Source organism: Corythoichthys intestinalis, chromosome 10 (genome assembly GCF_030265065.1).
Source record: "Corythoichthys intestinalis isolate RoL2023-P3 chromosome 10, ASM3026506v1, whole genome shotgun sequence".
Taxonomy (NCBI): domain Eukaryota; kingdom Metazoa; phylum Chordata; class Actinopteri; order Syngnathiformes; family Syngnathidae; genus Corythoichthys; species Corythoichthys intestinalis.
The window spans coordinates 34,252,501-34,278,133 of record NC_080404.1 but is presented as its reverse complement, the minus strand read 5'-3'; the positions used below and the strand labels follow the sequence as shown (position 1 = coordinate 34,278,133).

At 38.4% G+C, this 25,633-nt stretch overlaps 1 protein-coding gene across 1 annotated transcript in view; it reads left to right on the top strand.

Moving 5' to 3' along the window:
- LOC130923191 (uncharacterized) overlaps positions 1 to 25,633 on the top strand; it is a 117,158-nt gene that overhangs the window by 69,746 nt on the left and 21,779 nt on the right. The window contains exon 2 of the mRNA XM_057848707.1: positions 19,761 to 19,865. Within this exon, the coding sequence (XP_057704690.1) occupies positions 19,761 to 19,865 (105 nt within the window). The remainder of the gene's footprint in view (positions 1 to 19,760; positions 19,866 to 25,633) is intronic.

Here is a 25,633-nt window from a genome sequence, read left to right as displayed (position 1 = left end):
TTGGGTGTGTTGTGGGTGTGTTATTCTTATTACAATTTTTTCATTTATAATTCATTTGTTTTGCTCTGTGTAATTGCTATTTGCAATACTACCCGCAGTATTTATTAAGGATTTGGTGTTGGGTTTTGGGCTGTGGAACGGATTAATGGAATTATAATGTATTCTTATGGGAATATCCTGCTTGACATACAACCATTTCAACTTACAAACAAGGTCCTGGATCAAATTAACTTCGTATATATATATATTTTTTTATCAGATTGGAGACATGCCCATTTTTAACTTTATGTTTCATTGTATAACGTTATAAAGTTTTAATGGTTTGATTAGTGATAAGTTAACATGTTAAAAAGAAGGAAATTGTCCATGCAAAAATGTGAAACGATGTGAAATTAATCACGTAAAACGTGAACTTTATCACGTTATAAGGTAATACAAAACTTTTTTTTTCTGTTGTGGCACTTATGTAGCACAGAAATCAATAATGAAAAAATAGCGAGGTGACTGGAGACAGGCATTGTAGAAAAAGTATTGGGACACAGCTCATAAACTAACAATTTCATAGCGATGTTTAAGTGTGTGTGTGTGTGTGCATGTTTAAGTGGGGATGTGCCTGCCTGTGTTAACCAGAGGGCTGTTATACTGAAATCTCCATTTATCGCCATCTGTCTAACACTTGCATAAGGTCATTCACCCAGCAAACTGAGGAGAGCGCTAGATTGACAGTTGTCAATCATTCATGGCGTCAGCCATATTATTTCATTCATTCATTGATGGATTCATCACAGCAGTAGTAGTGAAGTACATTTAGGACAATGTGCGTGTGTGTCATGTTAATTCAAAGAACAGACTGTGTGCACAAGTCCACTTGGGATGGTGATGCAATATTCATGTCAATATGGCCCTGTCGCTTCATCTTTTTGCGGCAGCGCGTCTCATTAAAGGGCCCTCAAAATGTTGATCAAAACCGCGATAAACAAAATAAATAATGAAAAATAATATACCAAAAAAAGCTCTTTAAATGTTTAAGATATATTTTATCATGCAGAGAAAAAGCATCTTTTAAAAAGTGTTCCAAAGGACGTTAACTAAATAATCCTGAGGATTCAACAGATCTGTAGTTGCAGATTACCTTATATGTGGTTATTTTAAGGAATAAGGGTTGTGTGTTGCCTTAAAAGTTGATTGAAAGTGATCATAGCTACACATCACAGTAACCCTAAAGGTTTTATGGGACCTTATCGGGGTGCTACTTTAAAAGGTAATTTAAAGGGACAGTGCACTTCATTTGGTTTTGAGACTTCAATCTATATGTTGTTTGTTTAAATGTTAATTTAAAGCAACACTTTGCAACTTTTCAGGTTGGTCAAGTTTTGCGACGCCGGAGGACAAAAGCGGTAGTGTTTTGCCTCAAAGGTATCCACGGATAGAAAGACATGTAGTTCTTAAAATATAAATGTTAATTTTTTCGTTTCAATAATATTTGTAAAATTATTTTAACTAGTAGCGTTGTCAACAACAATGGCGACCTACTAGTTAAACTAATTGATTGTTCATAAAACTCAGAGTTCGGTCAAATTCTATTTAAACATTTTAGCAACTCCTTTAGCTCAACAAATACACTGTATGGCAATATTTAGTCACGATATACAAACTAAGATGCTGGGAGCCATTATCAGAAGTGTTGTTTGTTGAGACTGACTCTACTAAGGCCTCAGTCGAGAGACAAAACGCACTCATTGTCTTGAGCTCTTATTAATTTGAAACTAGCCAATGACACCTTGTGGTGTATTTAAATCACTACCTTACATAGTTAAATAAAGAGTGACACTGTGACGTATGGTAGCGTGGCCATGTGACGTCACTGCCGTGCGACGTCAACAACAATAGCGGGCCACTAGTTTACTTTTTGAGTCAAAATTTATACAAATTTTATTCAAACGAAAACATTAAGAGGGGTTTTAATATCAAATTATTGTAATTCGTACTAACATTTATCTTTTAAGAACTACATGTCTTTCTATCCAAGGTACCCTTTAAGGAAGGCTGCGTTTCCCATGAAGAGCAGCGATGCGTTTCTCAGAGGACCACCGCACACCCGAACAGTGTCATAAAATCATCAGTGAATAAAAAATCAATCTCCCGGTCGCCTGCAGATGGATTAAACAAACAAAAAAATGTTTTTCTTTCCTGCGGCTGCGTGGAGGATGAATAGCAATAAGGTAATGGATCCAGTTGTGGCTAAACAATAGCATATTGCGGTTAGCAACCGTGTGGCTTAGTGTGGCTAACCCCGCCACCCCACCCGAATTCGAGTTCGGTTGAGGGGTTGCGTCACGCCAGCGATTGAAAGTCGGGCCAATGTTTATTCTGTTTATCCTGGTAGCCTCTCTTTTTTCCCTCCTCAGACAAAACTTTTTGCCTCTTGTTGCTCAGCCATCTTTGCAGCATTTGCACGAAAGCGTTCACATCGACTTCCGTCAATATAATAAATGGAAAAAGGGGGAATTGACGTATGCCGTAATGTAGTCAGCACATTTGTAGTTTTTTTTTGTGTGGCAGGGTGCCTGCCACCCTACTTAAAGTTAATTAGCACCGGTGAAAGCGAGACAGATTTCCTCAAGATATAAAAGAGGTGTCATTCAAATATATTTGTCAGTTGACATAGTATCACAAATGTGATGAAAACATTTTATGAAGGTTGAAAAGTTACCTTGTGTTGCTTTAAATGGACAGAAGCGTTACTGTAGCATTTCATTTAAAGGGACAGTAGTTGTACCCTACATTGCGTTTTGAGAATGTAATCTATGTAATACATTGTAGTATATAGAAAGTAGTTGTATGCTTCTTTAAAAGTAATTTGCAAGGATTGTATATGTATTATATGTTACTTTTAAAGTTGGTCTAAAGAAAGAGACAGTAGCTGTATCATTTCATAGAAGATGAGCAGTAGCTGTATGTTAGTGCAACCTGAATGGTGACTTCATGAGACATTAGATATGTGCTGTCCTAAAAAGGTCATTTAAAGGGGCAGTATCTGTAGACTATGTTACTGAAAATGTTGGTTGAAAACAACAGTGCATTTTAAGAGACGTTAGCTACTTAATAGGACAGTATCAAAGTTAAATTAAAGATACAGTAGCTGTGAAAGAGCCTAAAAAGGTGATTTAAAAGTCAAGTACCTGTACTGACTTGAAATTGGAAGTGGCAGTAGCCTGGTCCCTTTAAATGCTGATTTAAGGGGACAGTAGTAGCAAGGGCGTGGGTTTGCATAGGGATGGTAGGGACATAACACTTCCAACTTTTCAGGATGCTCAAATTGTCCCTACCAACTTTTAAGCAACCATGTTTGCATGACTTCAGTTATATTGGTAATTTAAATGGTCTCCCCATATGTTGTAAGGATATAATTGACCTTACCATTATAAAGTGATTTTTTTTCATTATGTTAAGACTTACATTTACCCCTTTTGATTGCTGAGTGTGCCAGTCTTTTTTTTACCCCTCAAATGCACGTTTGATTGGCTGATGACACACAAACACACACACGCACTCACAGCCCCATGCCGCCTCTTCCACCTCCTTCGAAGGGGAGGGATATTAGGTTTTGGTTTTTTTCGACCAGCTGCAGCCAATGTATTTGATGTAAAAAGACGTCAATGTTGTGGGGTGGGGAACACACCACTAATTTTGCTACTGAAAGTCTGACCTGTATCAGCGTTAGCATAACATTAAACTGTGTGAATTTGCTAACCTGCAAAACTTGAGTAAGAAGCTGCTTAGAAAGAAGTGTCCTCCTGTATGTATTTTCTACTGTTAACGTTAAACTGTGAGAAATGTAATGAACCGAGGTTTATCCCTTTCTCCCCAATTTTCATTTATATGTTATTCATGTGTTTTAAAGCAGGCCAAGGGAGATTTCATTTTTTCTTGTTGAGTTTGGCTGTGCTTGTGGACAAAAGCAGTAGTGTCTTACCTGAAGGAAGGCTGAATTTTATTTATTCATTTATTTATTTTTATCCCTGACTGAGGGTTTTTTTGTGTTATTTCTAATGTATATTTATTATATATTATATATATGTTATATTAATTTCTAAACAATGTTAAGTGGTCTTAAGGCAACTGTTTATTTTTTTGCATTCCTGGATATTTAAGAGATTATTAACAAGTTTGTATTTATTCTGTGTTTTAAAATAATTTGAGTTATGTTCAAATATTGAAATCTAAATTTGCTAATTAAATCCAGCCATTTATACTGGAAGTTTTCAAACTGTTTCTTTAGTAGTTGTTGAAAACAAAAGGTTTGAATGGAACAGTGTATCACCTGAATCAATACATATGAAAGTTAGTATAAAGTAGATGTATTTTGCCTTGATTATTTAGCCTATCAATTAATTAGACTTATATTCGTGAGAAATGTAGCCATGTTCAATAATCTTTTCGGTCTTATTAATGTCCCGTCCCCAGCAAAAAGTGTACATGCAGGTTATGCTGTTATATCGTCCTATCAATGATGAGACCAAACCTACGCCCTTGAGTCGTAGTATGTTAGATTAAAAAGGTATCTCAAAGCAGATTCTGCTTTTTTGGCATGAATTTATACTACTAGATGGCGCTGTGGAGGATTTTTGGCTGCTTGTCTTGCATTAAAATGACTAACGACGTGAGACATTGCGGGTCAGGGGTGTGAGAAAATGGCAAGGATGCTGTTCACGCGACATTACTCCTCCCTGCGTTCTTTTCTTTTATTTTCACTTCCTCTGCCTCTCCTCTCGTCTCTATCATTAGTTTTTATCTCTTTGTCGCCTCAGTGTTCCTCCTATTCACACGCGCTCACACAAATGAGTCGTGAAATGCTTGCCGTTAAGTTACTCTCGCAAATGTCGGCTGTGCAAATTTATGAGGGTGTATGACTTTTTCCAGAAGGACGCTTCAGGTCTCAATCAAGTGTGTACACGCGGCACTTTTAAACACAATGAAACTGTATCAAAAACATTAAAATGTATTAATTTACTGCCCACCATTGCCAGTGATAGATATCCAATCCATTTATTTTATTTATTTATTTATTTTTAATCTATCCTGTTCAGGCGGTTAGACACGGAGAATGGGAATCTGAGTATCCTTATGGTCTGAACAGTTTTAATGTATCACATGCGAGTTTGATATACTCCCATTGTTTTTTGTTTATTAGGAGAAAGCAGCGGGCAGGAAGGGGGTTATGGGGGGACAGAAAGGAGAGAGGCGGACAGAAGAGGAGAACAACAAACAAAAAGAAATATTATTGTTACACACCTATGCTTCCTATGAGCATTGTGGTGCTAACATTAGCTAGTTATATTTACCCGTGGACACCGTGTGGGCGGGGGTGAGGGGTGGGGGGGCTATAAACAAGGAGAAAAAGGAGGGGAGGTAAGTCAAAATGAGATGTACGTAATTAGGTGGGGTGAAGGGTACACAATTAAGCATTGTGAGGTGGGGAATCCAGTATTATATAAATGACCTGTAAGTGTGGATACTGTATGTTATGTATGCTAACTGATCGCTAATCCTGGCACCAACCATCTTTACACCTGACTGTGTCTAATTGCACCCAGTCATTAGTGAACCCACTCAGACATGTGATAGTTGTACAGAAATGTGGAAATGCTGCACGGGGACCGCCCCAGTGCCCAGGCACAACCCCAGCCAATGGCGTACGGCAAGCAATACGTTACTTCCGTTCATTAATATTCATGACATTAGCTACTGTTGCTAAGTAGGGACAAGCCACCGGTTGTCCCTAATAGGAAATGAATGGAAATCGTGTACGAAGGAGATGTTTACAGAGCTAAACCTACCAATTCTCTCCGAAAATGATGTGCCTGGTGCCAAATTCACTGGCAAAGATGTGGAAGAACATAAAAATGTTCAATTAAAGAGATGGCTTGAGTGTCGAAGGCTGAAAAAGACGAAAAAAACTAGCCGACCTAAGCATAGCCTTAGCTTTTTTTATCGACGCGACTGACAATGACATTCTCCTGTTTCAACAAGCTATCCTTTACCCTCAGCCCTGTCTTTCTTATATATCCTCTGGTTGTCCTACGACTCTTACCGTTCTTGGCAGTAATTTAGTTAGCTTTGTGTAGCGATCGCAAACACTTTTAATTTTTTCATTGATAACAAATCTTAATTTATTTACACTTCCCCCTTACTAAAGTTTTATATATATATATATATATATATATATATATATATATATATATATATATATATATATATATATATATATATATATATATATATAATATATAAAACAGAAATGGTAACAGTGGCAGTCAAATACCATTGTAATTCTTTTCAGCTCATTCATTGTCAGACAGAAGCAGTACCGCACAAAGTTACGCTAAAAAAACAAGTTAAAAATATAAAAATGGTTTACCTCTTTGTCCTCTGAAAGCCCATGACAACTCAACAAAATGTTTACTGCATATGAAATGTGAATGGATTCACCGAGCTGGTGTTAAAGTCCGCGCAAGTTGATTCGGTCTTCACATTTTTTCCTCCCGAGTTTTTGGTTTCCGGAAACGTATGAAGAAAACATCCTTCATGTGTCATACTGCCTAGAGTCGTTTCTACAAGTACCAAAAAAGCAATGCGTGATCGCTAAGTTCGTTTTTGAATGATTACCGGAGAAAAGTGGCACAAATTACGTTATTTCTATGCGAGGGCAGGTCTATAATGTCCCGCTTTGGCCTTACTTCCGCTTTAAGATGCGACGTCACGGTCTTAAAATAGCATGCGTGCGGTACGCCATTGGGGGGGAGTGAGTGCAGCCCACCCCTCCTCCCGCAGTTTCGGCGAAGCGGCCACTGTCATCCCCCCAGGACCCAGGGCGGTCCCCTGGTTCATTCGCGACCCCATTAACCATTATTAACCATTGTGCCACTGGCCCCTACGAGGACCACCAGCCATTGCTGCAACCCTCCAACCGGATCCCCACGACCCTCTAGGCCCATGAAGGATCCCCAGCCGGAGGGGACGACACCCCTCTGGTGCCCAGCTGGCAATCCGCGCCAGGGCCCAAGGGGGATGCCCGGATAGAAAAGAGGGAGGAAGGCAGGAGCAGGAGAACGCGGAGAGGCTGCCACGGGACGGCCCGGGACTGGAGCACCGACCCTCCCACCCAACAACCAACAGCCAAGACAATGAGGAGGCCCCGCCCTGGGCCCCGCCATATAGAAAAGTGGGAAAATGTCCAATCCATTTAACTGGATCTGGTAGCGATTCCGTTAAAGTGGACCTGTCACCTTGTTAACATAGAGATTACGGGAATTATATAATTATAAACCTTCAAATAATAGCTATTTTAACATGCACAGACATTTTACTGTATTTATTCGCTGTGGCGACCCCTTATGCATTTCCTGAAGGGAAAAGCCAAAAGGAAAAGATGAAGATCAGACGAGAAGGCAATCAGTGGAGTTGTTGTATGCTGTATTCCCGTCTTGTGTTACGGCTCATTTTTGGCACGCGCATTCCCTGAGGGGTGCGCAGTCGGCGTTTCCCGTGACCAGGCGGATGGCGGGAGCGTGAACAGCTTTGCTGGCCATATGCTCGCCAAGGTTGACTCAGTCTTGCTGCTGGACGTTCGAGTGACGTTTGGTATCTACGTCACATAGCAACACTGATGCTCTTCTATCAACATATAGTTACACATTTTCTATACGCTTACCCTCATTAGGATCGCAATAACCAATCAAAGTGCAGATATAAATGGCAATTTGACATTAATAAAATTTCCAGTCATGTGCCACCGCTTAGTCAATGTTTTGCTTTGTTTGTGTTGGAGCTCCCCAACTAACTAAACATACTGTTCCGTAGTAGCTTGACTATAATACATCTAGTAATTCTATACACTTTACAAGTGATTGACGTGACGCCCAAGTTTGACCAATTGAACTGGAGAAAACCACTGAAGTGAATTTGAGCGTAATTGCCTGAATTTCATCTTGTCAAACAAATATGCTCAATGATTGTGCATTTGCAATGACTGTTTACCGTAATTTTCAGACTATAAGCCGCTACTTTTTTCCCTCATTTTGAACCGTGCGGCTTATTGTCCAGTGCGGTTTATTTGTTGATTTATTTGGGTTTAATAGGTAACACTTTATTTGACAGCGGCGTCACAAGAATGTCATAAGACCGTCATATTTATGGCATGACACTATCATGAGCATTACTGAAGGCTTATGACACATGTCATTAAGTGTAATCGGGCAAATTATGTCACTAACTCCATTTATATCCAGCTCGGATTTTTACATCCATCCGAAAGTTAGATAATTTACAGCAGGGGTCCCCAAACTTTTTCCTGTGAGGGCCACATAACCCTTCCCTTCTCTTATGAGGGGCCGGAGTCAGTTTGTAACAGAAAATGTGTGACGATGGCAGGAGTGCCTAAATGTAAAAATGTATAGTTTTTCAGAAAGCCACAATCAAATAACCCCTCTCTGGATTCTTCACGGAACAAAAGTATATATAATAAAACATAATATAATATAATAGAATAGAATACAATACAATAATAGATAATACTAACACTATTAAATAGATAATAACCAAATAACCCTGTCTGGGTTCTTCACAGAAAAAAGCCAAGAAATAAATAACACTATTGAAAAAAAAAAAAAAAATGGGGGGAAAAAAAAACAAAACTACGGGCTGTAATTTGGGGACCCCTGATTTACAGGATGACACTAAATGACATCTGTTATAAGCATTCATAAATGCTCATTGCAGTGTCATGTCATAATTATGATTATGTAATGACAGTCTTATGGCGCCACTGTCAAATAAATGATTACCAAATACCATAACCAGCAATTAATTAAACAATTGGAAAAGTAACTGAAGAAATCATTAGCACAGAACATCCATTTTGAGTGTTATTTATATTTGTAGCACTGCAATGCATGCTAGGAGGCATGTTGGGCGACAACAATGTCGACAGCAGGTGCCAACAGAGGTTTTCTATCTATCAGTGATGGCCAAATGAAGCTTCTTGAAGCAATGAAGCTTTGCAGCCAATTACTTCATGGTGGGTCATTTGGTCTTATGACAGTATTATGACGCCGCTGTCAAATAAGGAGTTACCAGTTAATAGCTTTTGGTGTAAATATCCCATAATACAGTTAGGACAGCTGCTGCTTTTAGTCCAGTGCGGCTTATCTATGAACAAATGCCGTTTTTGTGTCAAATTTGGTGGGTGGCGGCTTATAGTTTAGTGCCCCTTATAGTAAAAAAATTAATTACGGTATGTAATCACTGGTATGAATAGTGTAGTTTGCAACCAGTGTGAACGCACAATCGAACTGCTTAATAAACCTATCGTTTATTTGCTTTCTTAGATTATTTTTGCATATAAAATTGAGCTTGAAGGCACCAAGTTAGGCGAAATACAGACTTGAACAAAACAAGATAATTGGTTTTGAAATGCTGTAAATATTCATCTAATGGAGTTCAGTGTAAAACACTTGAAACGGGGATTCACTGTAAAGAGATTTGCCTGATAAAGTCATTTTGTAGCTCACAAAGTAGTCGAAAGCTTTGGTCGTCAGCTACGTTTCACTCAGAAAGCAGCTAATTGGCTAAAAAACATGAGTACTCATTCATCCTCTTCCCTGTTTTTATTTTCTGGCACAAACAGGGGAGCCAAGTGAGCGCTAAGCGCTAACACGGGGCATCAAAGTGCAAAACAAAACACGAGTGAGTTATTAGATGAGGTTGAGGCATCAGACGCGAAGGGAATGTTTGGAGTCAAGTTTCAGGTCACTTTGGATGGAGATTGTTCCAGAAAACTGTTCAAATGCATTATTAAATACATTTTTCTCCTCTAACACAGCAAACCGTGCTCATTAAATCACAGCACTGGCAAAAAAGTTTGGCTTACATTAAAGTTTCCTGCTTGGTGTTAGTCAACTTAAATCCATGATGAAGGTCCCTTGAGGAGACGATTGTTTACCATGATTAGAACTGGACACAAAACAAGTCAAGAATGCGAATACGGACATCCAAAGATGCTACTTTTAGGCGGTAGTGATATCTTGACTTTTTGCAAACGTGCCTGGGTTGCTGCACAGTAACTGCAGCTGAGTTTTTGATCGGCCTTCGTGTCGATTGAGAAATGTCAATTTCGGTGATCAGGTTTTCAAGCCGTTTATGACACGCCACTTGAGCTAAACTGCAAAAAATAAACAAACATGAAGAAAACTACACATACTGTGACTTGAAATAACAAATAGACTTTGCATTCCTTTGTTCCCGTAAGCCCGTTGGCTTAATGCTCATATACAATTGAAGACGCTATTCTCGCACTAACTGAAATTAGCATCACGTCACAGTAATTAGCTCTCAAAACAATGAATATTCACGCACACAATCGCCTTGAGAACATTAATCGACAAGAAATATAACAACACTCACGGGCATTTGTTATTTGTATGCTGGCAAAAACAAGTTATATTGACCGATCTCTCCTTCTAATACTCCGTTACTGTCAGTATATAGCCTACTCCTCTGTGAAGCGCCACACAGCCTCTCAGTGACCATGGGGCACACACAACCAGGTCCAGGGCAAGAACAAGTAATGTTAACAAGAAAATGAAGCAGTTCTAAAAATCTAGGGTGTCTTTATTATCATTTATTTATTTATTTTTATCTTGCATACCCCGCCCCGAAAGACCATGATTCACAAGAGTGTAGGTTTGGTCTCAACATTGTTAGGGAAGATCTAACAGCACAACCTGCATGTACACTTTTCGCTAGGGATGGGACATTAATATGACCATTAGTAAGAACAAACTACCGTAACCAGATTACTGAATGGGGGTCAGGGATACATTTCTCACGAATATTAACAATATTTCGAATGATTAGCAAATTTAAATTGCAATATTTGAACATAAATTATATTAACATACCCAATAAATACAAATTTAATAATCTCTTAACTATCCAGTAATGCAAAAAAATTAAACCTTTGTCTTAAGACCACTCAATATTGTCTGTCTAAATACCGGTAAATAAAATATAACTGAAAAACCTTCTCAGTCTTGGAATTAAAAAAATAAATAATAATTGAGCCTTCCTTCAGGAAGTACACTATTGCTTTTGTCCACAAGCACAGCCAAACTCAACAAAAAATGAAAGCTCCTTTGAGCTGCTTTAAGACCACATAGATTAAAAAAAAAAAAAAGAAAATTGGGGAGAAAGTGTAAACCTTGGTTCACTACATTTCTCACAGTTTAATCAACGTTAACTGTTAACAGTAGAAAACTAAACACACACAGGAAGACACGTCCCTCTAAGCAGCTTCTTTCTCGAGCCAATTAGCAAGTTCACAGTTTAATGTTATGCTAACTCTGATACAGGTCGGACTTTCAATAGCAAAATTAGTGGTGTGTTCCCCACCGCCACAGCATTTTTACATTACTTACAGTTGCTGCTGCTAGACGAAAAAAACAAAACAACAAACTTTTAATATACCTCCTCTTCAACGGGGGCGGACAAGGCGGCATGTTGTCTGTGTCGGGGCTGCGTGCGTGTGTGTGTGGGGTGGGGGTCAAATCATCAGCCAATCAAAGATGTGTTTTAGGGGGGGCTGACTGGCACATTCAGCAATTAAAATGGGGTAAATGTAAGTCTGAACATAATGAAAATAATTCACTTAATAATGGTAATGGCAATTCTATTCTTACACATCTTAACATATGGGAAGAGAATCTAAATTATCTATGTGACTGAAGTCATTACACTGTACAATGCAATTAAGGTTGGTGGGGACAATATGAGCATCCTTAAAAGTTGGTCGTGTTATGTCCCTACCGTCCCTATGCAAACCTACGCCCTTGCTGATTCATTGTTATTTTTATACATCCCTTGCATTAAAGAAAAACTAAGTTAATTTTCACCCTTTATAAAATATTTTCATAACATTTGTGATGATATGTCGACTCACAACTAGTTGAATGAAAACTGCTTTTTTATCTTGAAGGGGTCTTATTGCTTTCACTGACACTAATTAACTTTGAGGTAGGTGGCAGGAACCCTGCCACTCAAAAAAAACTACAAATGTGCTGACTGCTTTACGGCGTACGTCACTTCCCCCTTTCCCAATTCATTATAGACAAGTTTCCGGGGTACTTCCGCTTTACTTCCTTATGCCTGCAAGTAACTACCGTTTTAGAATTTCTCCATCCAAAACAACAGTGGTGCTGGAGTAACATTACTTATCAAAATCCCTTAAAAAAGACTGAAAATACCGCATCCATCTGCCGTCATCACGACAGGGGAGGACAACATGTTCATGAAGGCAGATGTGGAACCAAGCTCGTGCCACCACAAAGTTATGGAAGGTATGTTCGTCCTATCACTGCATTTACATGTGTCCGTTGCTCAAAAAATACTTACGCTAAAATCTTGCGCATGAAACAACTTGTTGCCTATGATATTGTGATTAAGATGATGGTTGTAATTATGATGATCTTTAATATTATTTACTTCAACTACTGTGGCTGCAACAAATGCTATCTGCTGCTAGCTTGTTGCTAATCAGTACGTATAGATGCAAGTTTTACAAGTTTATCTCTGTTTGTTTACAGGTGGAAAACACTATTAGGCAAGGGAAGATAAGTTGATGTGTTTCACAGCAACACTTACTGTAAATTTATGGACATATATCGAGACTACGTGAGTTTTACCCGGGGTGGCGGAGAGGCTGGGACAGACGGTGGCTTGACCGTCAGCTCGATCCCGCGATTCCATCTACGAGCTTTTGAACTGCAGCAACTTTAGATACGCTATTGGAGCTGGACTTACTGAGGAGAACGGGAGAAAGCCTGTCTGTAGGCCGCCGAGGCGTAATGTCGGGTCAAAGTTTGGCGAGGCTCTCAAGCCGCTCCGGAGCTCTGCTGACTGATATCACATTCTCGTATGCTATTTATTCTAATAATTTTACAAATTGTAATTTATTGATCTGTTTTGCACATGCACCAGACGTTTTAAATAAAACAAGAAATGTAATCATGTTGTCCAAATGTTTTATTGCAATCAATATCTGCAATAAAAAAGAATGATATAGTATTTTTGTTTTTATGTACATACCTTGTAGTATTTCGTTGTAACAACAAAATCTGTGTCAGTGCTTCAGCATTCGGCAAAAGTGGCCGGCGTATCAATCTATACGTAACGTCAACACAGGCTGACAGATTGTTATAATTTTGTCCACGAATGATCAATGAAGTGATAAGAACAATCATACAATCTCATCTGTCTTATCTACGTCGTGCTGAATCCCAATTTTGGAGATTCTGTTGGTCCTCTGGCTTGATTTTGCAGTTTTAACTTCATCAACACACTGCTAACTTCAACCGCAACTCATGAGATTTTTTTAGAAACCGGAAGTTCGAAGCAGAAATTTTCCAAGATGGCACCGTCCATATTTCGCTCAGAAAACTTGTCTATACAGAAGTCGATGCGAATGTTTTGCGCGAATTCTGCAAAGATGGCAGAGCAACAAAAGAGACAAAATGTTTTGTCCGAGGAGGGAAAAAAGGGAGGCTACCAGGATACTCAACAATAAACATTGGTCTGGTATGAACCCCCCCCCCCCTCCCCCCGCCCCCCAACTGAACTCGTCAACGCTGACGAGATCGGGTGGGGCGTTTTTTTTTTAGCCACACTCACCCACATGGTTGCTAACCATCATATGCTATTGTTTAGCCACAATTGGATTCATTCCTTTTTTTTTTTGCTAATTATCCTTCACACAGCCACTGGAAACAGAAATGTCATTTAATCCATCTGCAGGCGACCGAGAGATTGATTGATGATTTCAAAACACTATGCGGGTGTGCGCTGGTCCTCATGGGAAACAGTCTTCCTTCAGGCAAAACACAACCGATTTTGTCCACCGGTGTCGCTAAAATCGACCAAAACTGAAAAGTTGCATGGTTTGGCTTTAAATGAAATTCTAAATTATATATTTTTTTATTTATTCGATTTCATATACATTAAGTGTTGTTTGTGAGAGAAAGGCTGATTATATGTAAATATTTACTTCAAGTGTTCATGGCAGATTATTTAAAACTATCAGTTAAAAAGAAAAATAGAAAAATCCTATTTTACAAAAATCGTTGGCAATATCAACAAGCCCAAGAAAAACTGTTAAACATTGAACTCAAAAATCAGTGTTCCATGGTCTATAAAACGTAAAAAGATCTTGTTTTGTTTAGTGTCCATGCATTCTTTAATCAAATCTATTTGTGAGCAAACAAAACAATCCATACAGTTGATCCCCAAGTGGGTTTTAATTGAAGCGAGGACTTTAATGGACGCCGAAAAGTCCTGGCGAGCGGTTAATGCAGCCAAGCAGCCATTTGAACGACATAATGCTCAGAGCCGCTGCCTGTGACGGAATCATGCAAATGGAATGCTTCTCTTTCTAATAGAATAATGCCACATAAGTCCTGACTTAATGTTGCTTTATCTAATGGAATAATGCCACATAAGTCGTGACTTAATAGAATTACGGCAGCTCCCGTAATGATCCGGGGGGTACTTTCCTGCTGTACTGGAATTTGTCTTGAGAGAATTTAGACCATGGGCTTGCAAACTTTTTCTTTTTTAATAGGTATACCCGCTATTGATGGCTATATGCAACGCCGTAGGTTTGCATAGGGATGGTAGGGACATAACACTACCAACTTTTCAGGATGCTCAAATTATCCCCACCAACTTTATACAATGAGTGAATTACAGTACTTTCATCATGTTCAGACTTACACTGACCACTTTTCACTCGCTGAATGTGCCAGTCCATTTTTTCCTCTCAAATGCACGTTTGATCGGCTGATGACTTGAACCCCCCCCCACACACACACACACCCATTCACAGCCAAACAGAATTACAACATGCTGCCTCCCCCGCCCCGTTCAAAGACGAGGGATAATAGATGTTTTTTCCGACAGCAGCAGCAGCCACTGTAAGTAATGTAAAAATACGTCAATGTTGTGGAGATCGCGGACACTCCACTAATTTTGCTACTGTGCTTCAAGTCGATTTTATGCACTGAGATTTCTTGAAATAAGAAAAACAGCTGGCTAAAAATAAGTTCAAGACTTATTTTAAGCAAAAAGTTTGTATATTTAATCTTAAAAGAAAAACTTGTTTGTGAGAAATGTTCTTAATTCAAGAATATTGTTCAAAACATTATTTGAAAGATTTTTTTTCTTGATTTAGGTTAAAAATGACCAACCTTTAGATGTATGGGCTCAATACAAACAAATAGTAATATTTACTTAAAGTAAGTGGAAGAATCCTTCGCATTAATCTGTTAACTAGTCTTTAACACTCAAAAAAAGATGGAGAAAATTATTTGACTAGATTTAACAAAGATTATCAGATTAAGACGTTGCAGTGTGAAAGTTAGTATAGGTCAATACAGATTCATTTTGCATTAATCATTTAGCCCATCAATTAATTAGGTTTGTATTGGTGAGATGTAGCCCTGACCCCCATTCACCAAATATGTTCGGTCTTATTAATGTCCCGTCCCCAGCAAAAAGTGTACATGCAGGTTATGCTGTTATATCGTCCCTTCCAATATTAAGACCAAACTTACACCTTTAGCAATAGGTGTCCAATTAATTTTGACTGGGAGGTCTGACAGCGAAGAAATAAAGACCAGAAATAAAAATAAAATCAGCCACTGGCCCTGTGTGCATTTACTCCAAAACTCTGATCGTGGATCAATAGTTGCGATTAAAGGGTCCATTAACCAGCGAGGCCATCGAGACGCCATCACTCAAACATGCACAAATGAAAAGCTCAAGTGTGATAAATATTGACTCGGTATGAGCATACTTTAAAGAGTGGGTATTGCATATTTTTCAGGCATATATGCACTATCATTCCAAAGTACATTCAAGTTACAATTTACCTTAAGTTGATTTATGAACGCTCTATATTTCATACACAACTTAATAGAAAAGTGCCTCAGCATTCCTGACTGTTTCAAATGCCTGGAAATGGGACTCTGTCTTTTAAGAACCTTCTCCCCTCTCCCAAGGTGCCCCCTTCACTATATCATTCTCCAAAAGCACACATCTGACTTATTTTTGTTTTCGGGGGAATATTTTTGAGAAAATTAAAGAAAGGAAGGAACATGCATGTGAAGTGTAATTTACGTCCCGGGGCAAAGCTTTTGTCAACATCTGTGGTAAGCAATTCAAATCTGTTTATTTTTGTTGCATTTCAAGTGTAGGATAAATCTGTTGCTGGTGAGGTGCAATAAATATTACAAGGTTCTATAACTCAACTACCTGTCTGTTCTTCTCTATTTAACTGACTCGAATACTGCTCAGAAAATTTTTAATTCTTTGACATACAACAACTTCTTTTTAAAGCAATGGAAATAGTTACTTTCCCTGGTAACAAGTTACTTTTACTATACAGTAATTCAGTTACTAAGTTACTTTTTGGAAGAAGTAGTGAGTAACTATAACTAATTTCTTTTTTAAAGTAACGTGCCCAACACTGGTCATATGATTTTGAAGTAACGCTACTCTTACTTGAGTAAGATTTTTGGCTACTCTACCCACCTCTGCTAATAGTAATGGTAGTAATTAGAGATGTCCCGATCGGGTCCGATCACGTCATTTTCAAAGTATCGGAATCAGCAAAAAAATATCGGCCATGCCTTTTAAAAAAAAAAAAAAAAAAATATATATATATATATATATATATATATATTTTTTTTTTTTAATTATTAAATTTATTAGGATCATGGAAGCTTCCACTTGGGGAAAATATATACATACAGTATATCCTGTATATACAGTGCCTTGCAAAAGTATTCGGCCCCCTTGAATCTTGCAACCTTTCGCCACATTTCAGGCTTCAAACATAAAGATATGAAATTTAATTTTTTTGTCAAGAATCAACAACAAGTGGGACACAATCGTGAAGTGGAACAACATTTATTGGATAATTTAAACTTTTTTAACAAATAAAAAACTGAAAAGTGGGGCGTGCAATATTATTCGGCCCCTTTACTTTCAGTGCAGCAAACTCACTCCAGAAGTTCAGTGAGGATCTCTGAATGATCCAACGTTGTCCTAAATGACCGATGATGATAAATAGAATCCACCTATGTGTAATCAAGTCTCCGTATAAATGCACCTGCTCTGTGATAGTCTCAGGGTTCTGTTTAAAGTGCAGAGAGCATTATGAAAACCAAGGAACACACCAAGCAGGTCCGAGATACTGTTGTGGAGAAGTTTAAAGCCGGATTTGGATACAAAAAGATTTCCCAAGCTTTAAACATCTCAAGGAGCACTGTACAAGCCATCATATTGAAATGGAAGGAGCATCAGACCACTGCAAATCTACCAAGACCCGGCCGTCCTTCCAAACTTTCTTCTCAAACAAGGAGAAAACTGATCAGAGATGCAGCCAAGAGGCCCATGATCACTCTGGATGAACTGCAGAGATCTACAGCTGAGGTGGGAGAGTCTGTCCATAGGACAACAACCAGTCATACACTGCACAAATCTGGCCTTTATGGAAGAGTGGCAAGAAGAAAGCCATTTCTCAAAGATATCCATAAAAAGTCTCGTTTAAAGTTTGCCACAAGCCACCTGGGAGACACACCAAACATGTGGAAGAAGGTGCTCTGGTCAGATGAAACCAAAATTGAACTTTTTGGCCACAATGCAAAACGATATGTTTGGCGTAAAAGCAACACAGCTCATCACCCTGAACACACCATCCCCACTGTCAAACATGGTGGTGGCAGCATCATGGTTTGGGCCTGCTTTTCTTCAGCAGGGACAGGGAAGATGGTTAAAGTTGACGGGAAGATGGATGCAGTATAAAAGGCAGCGCTGAATGAGTAGAGTGAATTTTGGCAGACTTTGGAGCCTTTTTTCAATTGGCTAAAGCCTTGCATTCCCTCTCCCTATGATTAGAAATATCATGGGAAGCAATGTGGGGAAGCAAGGTGACAATTGATCTTTGTCTTAACACCTTAAGTCATGTCCCGAAGCAGAGAAGATATATCCATTGGTAGCACGACGTACAGTCATGGTTCCACTTCCCATCATGGTTCCACTTCCCATCATGCATTGGGGCATGGCTGCAGTATCATTTACTGAAAGCTCAACAAATACACTAGATGGCAATATTTAGCCCCAAATACTAAGTCACAAGTCTTTCTATCCGTAGATCCCTCTCACAGAAAGAATGTTAATAATGTAAATGCCATCTTGAGGATTTATTGTCATAATAAACAAATACAGTACTTATGTACTGTATGTTGAATGTATATATTCGTCTGTGTTTTATTCATTTTTTCCTTAATGCATTGCCAAAATGTATATGATCGGGAAAAATTATCGGGAATGATTGGAATTGAATCGGGAGCAGAAAAAAGCAATCGGATCGGGAAATATCGGGATTGGCAGATACTCAAACTAAAACGATCGGGATCGGATCGGGAGCAAAAAAACATGATCGGAACAACCCTAGTAGTTATATAGTAATGTTTTCAAAGTGAGGCAAAATATGACTTCAGCTTACCTGTGCGGTTTTCATTTGATTGCTCTTGAAAGTTGAGATAGCACTAACTTGAAGCGACAATTTGCTTAACAGTCTGCTATCAAATGAACTTTTGTTTCGGAAGCAAGTAAAATGCCTTGCACAGACATAGCAGATGGGTTGTTTAAAAAAATAAAAAAGTTTGACAAAGTGTGTTGTCCGAAGGGTTTGAAAAGAGGACGCCCTTCTTTGCATCCAAACATACACGTCAGAGCAGGGGAGGTGCTACGCATAAAAGGAGGTGTTATGCTGAACTGAGCATTTCAGCACCTCCCACTGGCAGACAGGAGAAATTCGACAATTTCTCAAACAAGTGAATGGTTCAAAAACAACTCTGGATATGTTTTTAACAAGGCAATGACTACATAACATGATTAAAAGCTAAAAAAATAAACAGTCAATTTTGCATGACATCCCCCCTTTCAATATACCACATTTGTGATGATTATTCTGCCCCACCCGACGTTGTTTTGCCGACACAAACAATCGGCAGATGGAGCAAATGGTCACACAACAGGACATGTTTGCGACATGTGCTTTTTTTGAAGTCTGACGGCGACATTTGTCGTCATAGTAACTAAAGTGAAATGAAATCACAGATTGAAGTTGAAGCGAAAGTGGATGAATATTAATGACGTGATGCTTTATGTAATGGCACAAAAAGGCTGTAAAAAGGTATTCAAAAAGCTTTTAAGTGCATTTCTCCCAGCAGGTAATAAATGTGGCTTTTTAAAGGTAAAAATGAAAACAAGTCGCTGTTGTGTGGGTTTGAACTTTTCTCTTGAAACTCAGACGCTGCTTGGAAAAGACAAAAGAGAGGCTGTCTAATTTCCCCGTCCGTCAAGTAGCTGACAACTATAACACAAAATATGAAGACGTGATGTCAAATAAAACAAAATTTCTATCAGCTATATTTAGACCAATATTTCAGCATATATGAGGTCGTTTTCACACACAGCAACCATTGTAGTCACATGATTTGAGTTGTTTGACTCTCAGCTTGTTATTTTTATTTCTCCATCCAAACAATGTGTGAGTCACCGTCATTGCAACGTGACTTTTTCCATATCCCAATATGCTCACAATAATGAGTGACTTTCTGTGTGTATCTGTACCTGCACAGGACGAGGGCGCCCCCAGCCTGTATTGCGAGCTGTGTGACAAACAATACGTGCGACACCAGCAGTTTGACAACCACATCAACTCCTACGACCACCACCACAAGCAGGTGAGTGGGCACCTCCAACCTCTGCATTCATGTGTCAATCCTTTGTCTACTACACGCACGCATAAAGCTTGATGACTTGACTTCTCCGCTACAATGTGTGATAGATTTTGTAGACATTACAGTGTTTAACCCTTTATAGGGCAGTCATTTAAGTCATTGGCTGCCATTGACTGCATTAGACGTCCATTTCATTTTGACTGGAGAGGCCTGCAGCAATTATTCTAGTGTCGTAAATGGCACTAAAACATTAAAACCCTTTACACCTGAGCCTATTTTGTCCAAATTTGCATGCCTTTGATGTTGCCTTTATATTTCAAAGAACATATTGTTTACAACAGCCTGGTTGGGTCCCTTTTTTAAGGACAGCATAACCTTCATGTTCAAACTGTTGTTTTCTTCAGTGACCAATTATAATCAACATTTTGAACCCAAAAAGATTTTAAAAATCCCAAAAACCTTTTGTCAAAATTTGTAATATTGATGTTCCATTGATAACCAAACATGGTCACCGGACCATTTTGAAGCTTGTTAATATTTATTCAACTTGTTAGGATAAACATTCATCAGAAAAAAATGAGACGGAATGGTTTTATATTTGAAAATTCAACGCAGGTATCGTTATGGGCATTTTTGGCATTTACACATACTATGGTCAAAACAGGTTATATACAGTAGACCAGACATGTCCAAAGTCCGGCCCGAGGGCCAAATACGGCCCGTGGTCAAATTTCCAGCCTCTGTCATAAAATCAATAACTTCTGGTCCGCACACAGACTTAATAAATTGGTCAGCAGTACTTCTACCAACATATGAAGTAGCTTACACTCTAAATGCTGCTCCTTATTTACCAACTAAAAGGCAGCAGCACTCTCAGCAACATTACCCCGTGTGACCCTTTATTCCAATTTTTTAAAATGGCTACAAACTTAAAAAAAAAAAAAAAGAAAGTTGACCGCGATTGAAGGATAGGTGGAAATTGGACTATTTCTTCACTAAAATTCGCAACAACTGTGTCGCCTCATTTGCAAAGAGACAGTCGCTGTTTTTAAAGAGTTCAGTGTGAGGCGATATTACCAAACAACACACGCTGACATGTACGACAAGATTACAGGGAAGGTAGGCAGCGAGAAACTGAAGCAACTTGAAGCTAGTTTAATTTCACAGTAGCAGTCTTTCGTAAGCGCCCGAGAGTCGAAAGAGAACGCCACAAAGGCTAGTTTCGAGACTGTTGAAATGATTAATTAAAGAAATAATGGTAAAGCAAATGTGACACACAGAATGGCTTGCTGAAATTTGCTTAAATGTATTGTTCTACGTAAAGGACGTCAGCCAAGGTCGGCCTCCCACATTTTTACCACACCAAATCTGGCCCCCTTTGCAAAACGTTTGGACACCCCTGCAGTAGACCAACAGTGCAAAATAGTGAATATATATATATATATATATATATATATATACAGTATTCTGCCTTTTTGTGCTGTCTAACAGCGAACTCTTGTGGTCGCTTTGCGACATGGTTTATTGTTGTCTTGCCAGTTCAATATGGCTGCACACGTCTCGGGCTGACGCCTACGTTGTAATGTTGTGCTTATATGATCCTTGGACAAGATTTGTCCGTAAATATGGTTGTTGTAAAGAATGTACATATTATGTTAGTAAGCGAAATGTTCTATTTTTTGTATGAGACGCTTTTTGTTTATGTTTAGTGAACCTGTATAGCGTGCTAAGCTAACGTTGTTGCTAATGCAATGCTTGTGTACTATTTTTTTTGTAGTTTTACAACGGTCTAAAGAGGACAATGGTTTGAGGCCTTTTTATTAATAAATCAGATGAAAAAGGAAGAAGTCTGATTATTAAGGCGTCGTTCACTAGCTGTCTAGCTTTGGAAAAAGTAGACGCTTCGGAGTGAGGACAGCATAGACAGATTTAAATGACAGTAGAGTGAAATGCCCACTACAGTCTTTATGTACCGCATGTTGAATGTATATATTCATCTTGTGTCTTATCTTTCCATTCCATTTATTTTACAGAATATATATATAATTTTCATAAAAATATGGCATATTTTATAGATGGTTTGAATTGCGATTAATTGCGATTAATTAAGATTAATTAATTTTTAAGCTGTAATTAACTCGATTAAAAATTTTAATCGTTTGACAGCCCTAATATATATATATATATATATATATATATATATATATATATATATATATATATATACACATATATATATATATATATATATACACATATATATATATATATACACACACATATATATATATATATATATATATAGCAGAAAACACAGACAAGGCTGAAAAAGCAGTTTCTGCTCTTGCACCCTTCTTTAAAATAAATTGCTGTATTTTAAGCAAAAGGAACTGTTGTGGTTGATAGAACAATATGTCTATATGCTGCCATAGCAGATTCATGGCGCATTAAGCCCCCGAACTATTTTTAATTTGTCCGTTTTACCCTGGAAACCCCCGTTTACAGACCTCGCACAACCACTTTTGTTTCAACCCAGCCACAGAACGAAGGTAATTAATCATATGTATTATTCAAAATGTCTGTCATTTTTAGCTTTGAATCATTAATTGATAATATTTGGTTTACAAAAAGAAAAAAAAAACGACTTAAAAAAATTATTCGCTCGCATATTTTCAACTTTTAAACAAATTATGTCACAATGAAAAAAAATGGTGTCTGTAAAAAAATCACGGATATCTACCTCATAACTATCGCTTAATTGTATTTTTTTTTTCCGTTATTGTCGCATTTTCTCTGTTATGTTAGATGATAAATAAACGATCCAAAAAAAGAAAAATTTAATTAAAAAAAAAAAGTTTCAAAGGGTAAATATATGAAAAAGTCTCAACCACTCCTTGATGTCTGCGATTTCTGCATCACGACCCTTGTTATATTACCATGTTTCACCCATAAAATCCCCCCAAAATCCAGCTATGACCATTTACAGCTCTGTCTTGACACTCAGTGATACATGCTACATGGAGTTTTTGGATCGAAACAAGGTAAGTAAGCGATAATATCTTGTTAAAATCATGGCGTCTTTAATTCTGCTCTCGCATGCTCTCACCTCCAGATAGGGTTTTGCTGTTTAAAAAAAATTTTTTTTTTTAAATGCCCTCCTGTTCAAAAATTGTCTTCCCCCAGAAAATTGAGATTATAAGCTTTCCAATGATGTATCACTCGTGCATATCGGACACCTTTGAAATTTGGCCAAATTGGGGGTCTCAGAGTGGAACTTCAAGTCATCTGTGTGTTTTCCGCCGTGTATATATATATATATATATATATATATATATATATATATATATATATATATATATATATATATATATATATATATATATATATATATATTTATATTTATATATATTTATGTAATGCAAAGATATATATCTAACACAAAAATATATATCATCTACCACAAAAAGGGTTTGGAGGCAAAGCTCCTTCGCGCAATTACAACTCCCTCCACAGATTTTCTATGGAGTTGAGATCTGGAGACTGGCTAGGCCACTCCAGGACCTTGAAATGCTTCTTACAAAGCCACTCCTTTGTTGCCCTGGCTGTGTGTTTGGGATCATTGTCATGCTGAAAGACCCAGCCACGTCTCATCTTCAATGCCCTCGCTGATGGAAGGAGATTTTCACTCAAAATCTCTCAACACATGGCCCCATTCATTCTTTCCTTTACACAGATCAGTCGACCTGGTCCCTTTGCAGATAAACAGCCCCAAAGCATGATGTTGCCACCCCCATGCTTCACAGTGGGTATGGTGTTCTTCAGATGAAATGTATTCTTTCTTCTCCAAACGCAAGAACCTGTGTTTCAACCAAAAAGTTCGATTTTGGTTTCATCTGAACATAACACATTCTCCCAGTCCTCTTCTGGATTATCCAAATGCTCTCTAGCGAACCGCAGATGGGCCTGGAGGTGTACTTTCTTCAGCAGGGGGACACGTCTGGCAGTGCAGGATTTGAGTCCCTGGCGGTGCGTTGTGTTACTGATAGTAGCCTTTGTTACTGTGGTCCCAGCTCTCTGTAGGTCATTCACTAGGTCCCCCCGTGTGGTTCTGGGATTTTTGCTCAACGTTCTTGTTATCATTTTGACGCCACGGGGTGAGATCTTGCATGGAGCCCCAGATCGAGGGAGATTATCAGTGGTCTTGTACAGTATGTCTTCCATTTTCTAATAATTGCTCCCGCAGTTGATTTCTTTACACCAAGCGTTTTACCTATTGCAGATTCAGTCTTCCCAGCCTGGTGCAGGGCTACAATTTTGTCTCTGGTGTCCTTGGACAGCTCTTTGGTCTTGGCCATAGTGGAGTTTGGAGTGTGACTGACTGACATTGTGGACAGGTGTCTTTTATACCGATAATGAGTTAAAACAGGTGCCATTAATACAGGTAACGAGTGGAGCCTCGTTAGACCTCGTTAGAAGTTAGACCTCTTTGACAGCCAGAAATCTTGCTTGTTTGTAGGTGACCAAATACTTATTTTCCACTCTAATTTGGAAAACGATTCTTTAAAAATCAAACAATGGGATTTTCTGTTTTTTTTTTTTCACATTCTGTCTCTCATGGTTGAGGTTTGCCCATGTTGACAATTACAGGCCTCTCTAATCTTTTCAAATAGGAGAACTTGCACAATTGGTGGTTGACTAAATACTTATTTGCCCCACTGTATATATCATCTAACACAAAAAGGGTTTGGAGGCAATGTTCCTTCTAAGCTGCGCGCGTGTGCAATCGTGCACTGCTTGCACAAAAAAATCGATCAGCGCACAAAATAAAATTCAACAGAAACGTAATGTAGTGTCACTAGGACTACCGTCAGCGCCGCAGCATGACACTCCCATTGGTGCGTTCGTTATGGCAACGCGACACTGCTATTGGTGCGTTCGATACGGCAACGCGACGCTCCCATTGGTGGGTTACTACCACGATTTTATACAGTTGTGAGGTGCATGACCTGAGTGGGTTTGGTGAGAAACAAAGATTGAAAAGTGAACTAGACTCTTTGTTTTCCCGCAAAACAGACGTACGGCATATTTTCTTGTGAGAGAAATCAACATGAGTTCCAACAATGTTAGTGCAGGTGGTGAAAAAAAGGAAAAAGGTGATGCTTACCATTGACATGAAGATGGATATGATGCATATGATAGAAAAATATGAGCGAGGCTTCAAAGATCACATGCGTCATTTTGCCGCCACCGGCATGTTCGGTGTTAAAGGGTTACACACAATCACAACCGGGACGTCCAGTTTAAATTAATTGGACTATTGGTCTATTGTTTTCATGGGCAGGCAATAAGTTAATAGATGGGTGTTTTATTTTACAGCACAAGTTCCTATTTAGTAGTTTAATTACATTTCATTTGAAAGTCTAAAATAATTTCAAAGACATCATAATGACTTGTTATTCCGACAATAAAAACAGGTAGGAAAAGCATGCCTAACCCATAAACAATCTTCAATTCAAATATATTATTCTATCATTATTATTAAATATGATATTTATATCGTGTGCTGTCAGGCTGTGCTGTGTAACTCACACACATACGTGATTCACTTTCTAAAAGTAAAGTACTTAAAAGTTTGTCTTTGTCACGTCTGCTTGTGGTTCGGGCTTCTGTGCGATATGAAGCCCAGCCACTTTTCTATTTTCATTATTATTATTATTATAGGATATAGTGTACTTTATTGTTGTTCTGATGATTATTTGCGAGCGTGTGTC